Source organism: Euphorbia lathyris, chromosome 2 (assembly GCF_963576675.1).
Source record: "Euphorbia lathyris chromosome 2, ddEupLath1.1, whole genome shotgun sequence".
NCBI lineage: Eukaryota > Viridiplantae > Streptophyta > Magnoliopsida > Malpighiales > Euphorbiaceae > Euphorbia > Euphorbia lathyris.
In genome coordinates this window covers 59756248-59767477 of record NC_088911.1, presented here as the reverse complement: position 1 = coordinate 59767477, position 11230 = coordinate 59756248, and the positions used below count along the sequence as shown (strand labels likewise).

The following is an 11230-nucleotide window of genomic DNA, read 5'->3' as shown; positions in this document are numbered from 1 at the left end:
AAGCATCAGCAACGCGATTTCCTTCCCTAAAGATGTGTGTAAAAATAATGTTCATCCTAGAACAAATGTCGAGACAGTGCAACCATTCTTGTCGAATACTCCAAGGAACATTAATGGAACGAAATCGAAGCAGATTAACTACGTACATGGAGTCTGACTCAACCCAGAGCTGATGCCAATTTTTCTCCCAAGCAAGTTCAATTGCGAATATAGCGGCTCTCAACTCAGCCATGTAAGCAAAAGAAGGAGGGGTAGAAAAAGCAAAGCAACCCTTGGAAAAGCCTCGATAATTACGAAAGATACCGCCCGCTCCCGCCTCACCAGGAGTACCAAAAGCAGAGCCGTCCACATTGACTTTAACCCAACCCGGAGGAGGTTTAAGCCAATGAACTGGAATAATGTTGGGAGCCGGAGGCGGCCTTGGAGAAGCTAGAAGATGGGATAAGATATCAGTATCTCTCCTCGAAGAGCAAAAACCTTTAGAAGAGGCCAAGGACTCTCGAATCATTCGAAATAGGGTGATTTTCGAGTGTTGAATAGAAGGAGAAACCTCCTTAAAGGTTGCTTCATTCCTGCAGTGCCAGATTAACCAGATACAAGAGACAACGGCAACACGCCAGATCATCGACACCTGTGAGCCAAAATGAATGCAATGAAGAGTGCTGAAGAAGTGGATGAATTGGGAATGACGAGGTAAAGCGCAGTCAAAATGAATCTCAAGCGCCCTCCACAGAGAATCTGCAAAAGAACAGCTAATAAATAAGTGGTTAATGGACTCATCTTATAAAACTCTATTATTGCTGAGAATTTAAAGAATGATGCCTCATTAAACCAATAGATGAATAACTAAACATATTACATGGACAAACATATTAAGGATAATAATGAAAAGGTAACCACTTGAACATATGTATCAATCAAATAGGCACGTTAATCCCCAAAAGTTGTTATCCCGATTTGTGTCTCTTGTAGTTAACACATGTCAAATTAAAGTGATCCCACCAAGCGATGTACTACCAATTACACGTCTATAAGGTGTTAACTAGTGTTCAAAGACTTGTATTTTCAAGAAATATCCCCAGAATTGTATAAGTAGAAAACGAACTTTCCTATCTCTTAATCCTTATAATTTCACTATTCTCGTATATTCATCCTCAATTTCTCCTCATACTATTGGTAAATATAACAACAATTAATAATTTTAAGGGATAATGTACCAAAATAGGCCTAAGGTTTTTGGGGAAGTACCAATTTAGGCCCAACGTTCAAAATAGCACCAATATAGGCTTAATGTTTACAATATAGCATACAGCACCAATAAAGGCTTAACGTTTACAAAATAATACGAATTTAAGCTTAACGTTTACAAAATATATACAATTTAAGCTAAACGTCATAATTAAATTAACCATATTATATTCTTTTCCTATCAACTTTATATGTTATCTTTTTATTTAGTTCTATATTCTTATTTATTATAATACAATTAATTAGTATTCTTGCTCATTAAGATCTTATATTCGTTTTTCATAAATGATTCCATGACTACTAAATTTCATTGCTCATGTAATATATGCAAACTAAAAGTAATTGAATATCCACAATATTTGTGGATATTCAATTACTTTTAGTTTGCATATATTACATGAGCAATGAAATTTAGTAGTCATGGAATGGTTGATGAAAAACGAATATAAGATTTTAATGGGCAAGAATACTAATTAATTGTATTATAATAAATAAGAATATAAAACTAAATAAAAAGATAACATATAAAGTTGATAGGAAAAGAATATAATATGGTTAATTTAATTGTGACGTTTAGCTTAAATTGGATATATTTTGTAAACGTTAAGCTTAAATTCGTATTATTTTGTAAACGTTAAGCTTATATTTGTGTTATTTTATACGTGAGACCTAAATCGATGCTATATTGTAAACGTTAAGCCTAAATTGATATTATATTGTAAACGTTTAAGCCTAAATTGAAATTGTTTGATTTGTGTGAAAGGCAAAGATGATAATGAATTGGAATAGTAAGTAGTAAGGAAAAAGGGGATGGAAAGCTTGAAGGTGGAACAAGTAAAGCAATAACTAATTGAATGATGAGGTGAGCAAAGCAGAACAAATTTTAATATATTTGTTCCTTTATGATAGGAAGCGTCCAAAAATGAAGTTACTAACTCATCATTATATATATAAGCTTCCCTTTTACATATAACCATTCATTCATCCTCAGAACATTCATTCATTCTCCACTCCAGAATGGCACCACATCATCTCCCAGTTCTTGTGTTTGGTCTTCTGGGTATCTATTTTTCTATCTATCTTCTCTTTTTTTTTTTTTTTTTTTCTAGTTAATATTTCTAATTCATTCATTAATTTTCAGGTAATGTGGTGTCCTTCTTGGTGTATTTGTCTCCGTTGTAAGTAACTATTTACATCTCCATCTTGAATATAATACATTCTATAATGTGTATTTGAATAAAACATATAAATTTGTTTCAGGCCAACATTCTATACTGTTCTGAAAAGGAAATCAACAGAAGGATTCCAATCTATACCTTATTCAGTAGCATTATTCAGTGCAATGTTGACACTCTATTATGCAACCCTCAAGCAAAATGCATTAATGCTTATAACCATTAACTCCATTGGTTGTGTAATTGAAGCCATATACCTCATCATCTACCTCATATATGCAACAAACACTTCTAGAGTACGTACACACACACTTAATATCGTCTTTTATTATATGTGTAGTGTAACTTAACAATAGATGCATTTATGTATGCAGATTTATACGTTGAAACTGGTAGGCATATTCAATACTAGCAGTTATGTATTGATCGTAGTATTGACAAACCGATTATTAGAGGGAGATATGAGGATGCATGTTGTTGGATGGATCTGTGCTATCTTCTCAGTCTGCGTCTTTGCTGCTCCTCTTAGTATCATGGTATTTATTCAATATACTTTATTCTTATATATACTATTACTATACTGAGTGATATGATGATGATGATTTCAGAGACTTGTTATACGAACAAAGAGTGTAGAATACATGCCATTCTCGCTTTCCTTCTTCCTCACTCTGTGTGCGCTCTGCTGGTTGGGATATGGCCTTGCTGTTCAAGACTTCTATATTGCTGTAAAATCACCATACCATACTTCTTCCATATCAATGTTGTATTGTATCTAATTTGAATATATGTTATTTCAGTCGCCAAACATACTCGGATTCCTATTCGGAGTAGCTCAGATGATACTCTACTTGATCTACAAGAAGAAAAAGAATGAACAGATATTGCCTGAAACCAACTCTAAAGAATTAGCACTCAAAGAGGCACCAACACCAAATCAACTCAATGTCTGATGATTCACTTTCAGAAGAAGAAGATAACATATAATTGTGTACAATTTTTGTCAAATAATAATTACCCCTTTCCTTTCATTTCATTGTATGTAATAAGAGAAACTTGGCATTTTTTGGAAACAAACGTGTCAAAAGTATCGTCATATCAATGTTTACTTGTCACCTTCATTTTCTCCTTTTACGTTCAAAAACAGATTTCTGTTATTAATTTCACTTTCTTTAACCACTTACCCATAAATAATCAACTTCGCTTCTGTTTCCTATTACATTTCAATCATCTCAATTCACCAATTTAATTAATACTATATGCTAAATTTCTAAATGTTTAATAATTAAATCTCAATAATTAAGACTATAATAACATCATCATTCAACTTCAAATTCGACTTAAGGGTATCCCACCAAGTATATATCTATACCATTGGTGTTCACATGTATCTTAAAATTCATAGATCTAAACTTATTAAATTTAATTTTTAAGATGATTTTAATTTCTATTTTAAAATTTTAATAAGTTTAAATCTAACAGCGAATGGTTGAAAACTACTCTGTCCGAACATAGTACAAAAAAACAATTCAAAAGAAGATAATTTTAGATTTATTATACTTATTTTGCCTTAGTTTTTTTTTTTTTTGTTGTTTTTTGTGTTTTTTTTTCATGTTTACCAAAACAAACGCATGAAATTTTAGAGATTTTGTAATAATTAATCATTTCAACTTTAGAGTATCTCACACCATGTATATATTATGCATATATAAAAAGCGAACAAACATAAAACTTAAAACAATTAAGCAATAACAGAACAGCTTATGAGAGAGCAATGTGAAGGGCAAAATCCGGAACCCTATACCTATTTCCAAATAAAATGCTACTATTTGCAACCATTTTTTTTCAGAGTAGATTTAGGTGGACCGTCTATACCCTCCTTCCTATTGCATTGGAGAATTAATTGTGTTTTAAACAAGGGATAAGGTACTAAAATAAGCCTAAGGTTTTTGGAGAAGTACCAATTTAGGTTCAACGTTCAAAATAGCACCAATATAGGTTTAACATTCACAACATAATATCAATTTAAACTTAACGTTTATAATATATCATCAATTTAGGCTTCACGTACAAAATAACACCAATATAGACTTAACGTTTAGAAAATAATACAAATTTAAGCTTAACGTTTTACAAAATATATACAATTTAAGCTAAACGTCATAATTAAATTAATCATATTATATTCTTTCCCTATTAACTTTAGGGTAAATAATTTATTAGTCCCCTAGTTTTTACCTAACACACTGTTTAGTCCCTCTATTTTGAAAAACATATTTTAAGGTCCACATCTTCTGCCAATATTAACTTTGTGGTCCTTTTATCTATTTTTTAGATTTTTAACCGAAAATATCTTAACTTTTAGGACAACCTGAGTAGAATACAAGTTGACCATGTTACTCTGTTATTATATATATATTTGTTTATGCTAAAATATAACGATTACAAGTCTAAAAAAACTAGACAAAATGACCAAATGGTTAATATTGGCAAAAGCTATGGACCTTATAATTTGTTTTTCAAAATAGGGAACTAAACAGTGTGTTAGATAAAAACTAGAGGATTAATAAATTATTTACCCTTAACTTTATATATTATCTTTTTATTTAGTTCTATATTCTTATTTATTATAATACAATTAATTAGTTTTCTTGCCCATTAAAATCTTATATTCGTTTTTCATAAAGGATTCTATGACTACTAATAGTCATGGAATTTAGGAGTCATGAAATGGTTGATGAAAAACAAATATAAGGTTTTACTGGGCAAGAAAACTAATTAATTGTATTATAATAAATAAGAAAATAGAACTAAATAAAAAGATAACATATAAAGTTAATAGAAAAAAAATATAATATGGTTAATTTAATTGTGACGTTTAGCTTAAATTGGATATCTTTTGTAAACGTTAAGCTTAAATTCGTATTATTTTTGTAAACGTTAAGCCTATATTAGTGCTATTTTGTACGTGGGACCTAAATTAATGCTATATTGTAAGCGTTAAGTCTAAATTGATATTATGTTGTAAACGTTAAGCCTATATTAGTGCTATTTTGAACGTTGAGCCTAAATTGGTACTTTTCCAAAAACCTTAAACCTATTTTGGTACCTTATCCCTTTAAACAATGCTGATATTAATTGGAGTATATGTTTAGTAATAATTTAAATATTATATCAAATATTATAAAATATTCACAGTATTAATATTTAATATTTTCATGTCCAGAGAATTGTAAATAAAAGTTATTATTTTTACGAATACGTATTTTTGAAATATTGAAAATATCAACTATTACATATATAATAAACAAAAAATTTACTTGTTAAAATATATATATAAAATAAATAAAATTTTAAATATAAAGGAATTTATTAAAAGGAACATATTTACGTATATTATTCTCTTGTCACCGCCGGAATTAAAATTAAAAAGAAAATGAAAAATGAAGTGATGATTATGATTCATAATTTGTAGAAGAAGTGTATATTTATTTATATTTGCAGCATGTAGAAAAGGAGAAGGCAATCCTAGCTAATTAATATAATAGATCGGGAATCTCTTGTTTGTTTAATTAAATACTAGTATACTAGTCAAATGCACAAGTTTGAAAACAGGTACTACTTTGTAGTTATAGGTAGTGATTAACTTTAATTTAAGCACTAAAAGTGGTGCTCCTTCACAAAGAAACGGCTGCCTTTCTTTTCTTCCGCCGAATCAATCAAATGTATTGTAGCCTATAAAGAGACCAATTTCTATCTCAGATATCTTAGGTTAACAAATAACACTAGCCTATATTTCTCTTATATATAACGGGTTAATACATATATTTGTCCTTGTGTTTTCTCGAAAAAACAGATTTACCCTTAAATCAAATAAATCCACAAAACTATCCATGAATTTTCCATAAACCTGTCATTATACCATAATCTAACAGAGCTATTAAACGGCGTTCACATCAAACCTGATTGTCTCCAGAAAAAACTTCAGAAAAGAACAACCAATCACAAACAATAAAATATGCACATTCAATTTCGATTAAAAGCAAGTTAGAAGAACATATTGGTCAAAATTCATTTTCATAAAAACTCAATCAACCTAATAAAACGACGTCTAAACCTCCTAATTAATCCAAAAGCAATAGCAATAGAAAACAATAAGAAACCAAATGAATTTTGATTGTCGTCATCCAATTTTTTTGGAAACAAAAAGGTTTGATGTCATCGCCGTTTAGCAGCTTCGTCAGATTAGGGTATAATTGCAGGTTTATGGAAAATTCAGAGATAGTTTTGTGGGTTTATTTGATTTAAGGGCAAATCTGTTTTTCCGCGAAAACATATGAACAAATATGTGTATTAACCCTATATATAACTGATGACGTGTGTTCTCAAACTATTTATCATACTAAATTTTTTCTTTCTTGAACAAGAATAGACGATTTTCATTGTATGTCCGAAGATGAGAGGAATAGGCTTGAAAGCAACTAAAATTCGATTGGTTAAATGATTTTATATTTTTTTTTAGTTTAATATATTTGTTGCCCTATGTACTTGATCCGATGTTCCCTTAAACTTTTGAAAGTTTTAAATTATCTTCAATTTTTATCTAATTACAATTAGCAACTCACTACTTCTCACTAAAATTTATTGGTTGCGGAAAATAGAAGACACGCTCCATCACATTGAAAATAATTAGAAACTTTTGAAAGTTTACAGGGCAGTTGAAATTTGGGGTTATTGAATGTAATTAGACAAGAATATGGGGTTATTAAATGATATTGGACAAGAATACGATGTTTTTTAAATGAAATTGGACAAGAATATAAGGTTATTAAATGCAATTGGATAAGTATAGAGGTCATTGGAACTTTTGAAAGTCAATAGGACCAGTGGCGGATCCAGGATTTGAGGGAGAGAGGGGCAAAATTCTATGTAAAAATTTTTTAGACTAATGTTTGTAGCCAAGAGCAAAAATACCCTTAACGTTTTGGGAGCAATTTTACTCCTAACGTCTAAAATGGTGCAATTTTACTCCTAATGTTTGTAGCCAATAGCAATTTTATCCCTAACGTTGATAAATTGGATCAATTTCAGACACTATTATAAAATATAGTCATTTTTTTCTTTATTTTGCATCAATTGCATATCAATTTGTTCTAAAAAAGAATATAATGTTTTTTGTAATTTAATAATAAAATTGGAGATTGGTATTTATAAATTCGGTGAATTTTTTGAATTTTTTTTTGTCTAATTCGTACAAAAGACAGTATATTTTTAATATTTTTTTCTTATTTTTTTCACATCCCAACATATGTTTGTGATTTGTTACTGAGAAAATAACGCATGTGTGAAGTGTAGATGACAAGATTCATGGCCAAGAAGACAGTCTGATGAATTATTTCTCAAATTGACCCAATTTATCAACGTTAGGGGTAAAACTGCTTTTGGCTTCCAACATTAGGGATAAAATTGCTCCTGACCCAAAACGTTATGGGTATTTTTGCACTTTAACCCTTCTTTTTAGACTAAAAAAAAAATTTTCCGCCACTGAATAGGACAATTGAAGGTTTGGATCAAGTACAGACAGCAACATATGTATTAAACTGTTTTTTAAGTATATATCTAACGGTAAATGAGTAAATTCACTTGCTCATTAAGGTGCATGTGAAAATTTCTATTGTTCAAATGAACACATCATGGGTTATAAATAATGTTATTTAAACACTAACGAAACATAACTCAAATCTTTATTTATAAACTTTTAAATGCAAATAGAGCAAATCACAAATTTTTTTCTTTACTTTCTCTTAAATTAAATAATCAATTCTTTAACTAAATTTTTAATTTAACCCTAATCTATCAAATTTAAATCAATCAGGATTATCATAACTAAATTAATTTCAAAAAGTAAAATAATAATCATACTAAAACGGCATTCGGTTAAATTTTTAAAATCAGAATTAGAATCGAAATCGTTATTTAATAATTCAATAATTTAGTTTAGTTTGATTTGCAATCGCAATTTAATATTTAATATTTTTATTTTTTAGATCAATTAAATCAATAAGAATCTTGATAAATATATTTTTATTAAAATGATACATTTATATATATAGATATATATAGATATAAGAGGGCTCTTGTGAGAACCCTTTCTTAGGTGAGAACCACCTAAAACTACGTCGTTTTGGGGTATTATTTTTAGCAAATATATATAGATATAAGAGGGCTCTTGTGAGAACCCTTTCTTAGGTGAGAACCACCTAAAACTACGTCGTTTTGGGGTATTATTTTTAGCAAAAACCGTGAGTTTTAGGTTGGATGTGGCGCGTCTCTTTGAAGTTGAAAAGCTGTATATCTTCGTTCCTCGACTTCTTCCTCGACTCCTTTGTCATTTCTATCTTCTCTCATTTCTACAGTCGATCAACTTTGGTTTTGATAGAAGATTTGGTTTCTGTATTTTATCGATTATACCGTGTATTTGTTTCTCTGAACTTTGGTTAGTTGCTTATCTTCTTCGTTTTTTCTGTTCATTGTTTTTGTTTGCATTTTTTCGCTTTTTCGTTTTTTTCCGTGAATTTGTTCGTCTGAACGAGGTTTGTTGCTTTATGTTCTTCGTTTATTTTGTTGTTTTATGTTCTTTTTTTATTTTGAGAGCGATTTTCTGTAGTTTTTTTATTTTTTTGTTTGCATTTTTTCGTTTTTTTCGTTTTTTTCCGTGAATTTGTTCGTCTGAACGAGGCTTGTTGCTTTATGTTCTTCGTTTATTTTGTTGTTTTATGTTCTTCGTTGATTTTGATAGCGATTTTCTATAGTTTTTTTATTTTCTAGGGTTTCGTTTGTTTGAACTTTATGAAGAAGTTTCTGTATGTTTTTCTATGTTTTTTGTATTCAAATGTATTCAGTTTGAGAATGTTTTTATGTTGTTTTTATGTTGTTTTATTATTGTTTTATATTTTGTGTTTGTTGTTCTAAAATTATGAACGTATGTTCTGTTAATGGTATATTGTTTTGTTTTATGTTTGTTCTCTATTTTTAAGTTTTGATACCTTATTTTTGTTGCTTTTTGGTTTGTAGGTTTTTCATTTGTTTGAAATCTGTAAGTTTGGTGTGGTTTGATTTTGAAATTTAGTGAGTTTCAAAATGATTCTATTTTTGTTCTATGTTTGTTCTATATTTGCATGTGTTTGTTCTAAAATTTTTAACAATTGTTCTGTTAATGAGATATTGGTTTGTTTAGGGGTTTTGCTTGTTTGAACTTTCAAAGTTTGTTGCAGTATTATTTTGTATGGTTTTTGTTCTAAAATATTGAACATATGTTCTGTTTATGAGTTATTGCTTTGTTAAATTAGTTTACGTTTTGTTGATGAGTTATTGCATTTGTTTTATGTTTTGTTCTATATTTGTTCTATATTTCCATTTGTTTGTTCTAAAATGTTGAGTATATGTTCTATTTTTTTTGTAGAAAATGGGCGGCAATGGAGAAGAGATTTTTCCAAGTAATGTGATTGATAAGAATTTGCTGAATGAAATTATTGAAGAATATTGTTCTGATGAAGATATGAAAGATAAGAGTGTTGTTCTTGTTGAAGCTATAAGTGCAAAAAGACAGACATCTAGAAGATTTAAGAGGACTTCTAAAAGACCTTCCATTTCTGATGACTAGTGGAGAATTTCCCGATAGGAATCCGTCTCTGTGGGGGCGTCGTTGGGTTCAACGGGGGGAAGCTCCGATGACAAAGTCAGTATGGGAGAACAAGAGAGCAAACTGAATTGACAAAGGGTAAGTGAAAGTGTACCTTGATAGCCTGAGACATAGGCTATATATAGTCATGAAGCCGTAACTTTCAGTCACTAGAAAGTCTCCATTAATGTTCTATTAATGGCGGTTACTGGTTTCCGTTAAGTTGGCTGTTAGCTAATTGATAGCTCATTAATGGTCTTTATAGCCGGATTGGCCCAGCCGTTCTAATGGCAGATTGAGTGTTATTGGAGATTCGCCTCACAGGTTCGCTCGTGGGTCTCTTTTGGTGGGACCTTGGTGATCCGCCCGTCAGATCTCTTTATTTCAATACGCCACAGTATTCCCGTATCAGTTGATCAACACGTGGCGTTCTTAGGTAAATATCTCTTTTGATCCTTGGGATAATATCACAATGTTATCAGAAGCCCCCCCCCCCCAAAGTTCCCTTAAAGTCCTTTAGGACTTTTGCGCGCCGTCATGATTACCTGCATTAATGATCACCCTGTTCGATGCCAATCGAGGGGTGACACGTGTGGCTGGCACACCGCTCGAGGAAAGAGAAAACGCTTTCTTCATTTCTCTTTTTCTCTTTCTTCCTCATTCGTTCTTTCTCTCCATTTTCCTTTGCGTCTTCTTTGCAGAGCTTCTCTCGGAGTTTCAGAGTTTCTCGAAGTTTTTTACTTTCATGTAAGTTCATCTTTTTCATTCTATTATTTCTGAATGTTTAGGAGCTCTTCTTCCTCCTCCGAATCGACCTTTGAGCTTTTTAATTTGACCTCTTCCTCCGAAATCGTAGTTAGCTGGACTACATCTTCATCGGAGAGTTCTTATTCCTCCGAAGCTACGGTTAGCTCTAATTTAGCTGAGTTGCGTAACTCGACGCGTAATAGTGGTCAAACTCGTTCAAGTAGACTTCAAAACCTTTCCACCCCTGTTACTAGTACTACTCCGGCAATAGATTTTAGGCGACTTTCCGGGATGGTGGCTTCTTCTTCTGCTCCGCCTAGGAAAAAGGCACCTCGTGCGGAGTCCACTTCCTCTCGCATGAGTGCCGCGGATCTAGCGG

At 31.0% G+C, this 11230-nt stretch overlaps 1 protein-coding gene across 1 annotated transcript; it reads left to right on the top strand.

The window, feature by feature from the left end:
• The first annotated feature begins 2241 nt into the window (after positions 1 to 2241).
• Positions 2242 to 3592, top strand: LOC136218376 (bidirectional sugar transporter SWEET15-like). Its single transcript, XM_066005210.1, has 6 exons — positions 2242 to 2308; positions 2390 to 2426; positions 2509 to 2719; positions 2798 to 2959; positions 3032 to 3151; positions 3224 to 3592. Exons 1-6 carry the CDS (start codon positions 2266 to 2268, stop codon positions 3374 to 3376), a joined length of 726 nt encoding a protein of 241 aa, XP_065861282.1. The 5' UTR covers positions 2242 to 2265; the 3' UTR covers positions 3377 to 3592.
• The last annotated feature ends 7638 nt before the right edge of the window (positions 3593 to 11230 follow it).

Bases quoted from the DNA above. Each gene is read 5' to 3' on its own strand.
- LOC136218376 (XM_066005210.1), top strand. From the start codon at position 2,266: ATGGCACCACATCATCTCCCAGTTCTTGTGTTTGGTCTTCTGG. The intron at 2,309-2,389 runs GTATCTATTTTT...ATTAATTTTCAG, and splicing joins TCTTGTGTTTGGTCTTCTGG to GTAATGTGGTGTCCTTCTTG. The intron at 2,960-3,031 runs GTATTTATTCAA...TGATGATTTCAG, and splicing joins CTGCTCCTCTTAGTATCATG to AGACTTGTTATACGAACAAA.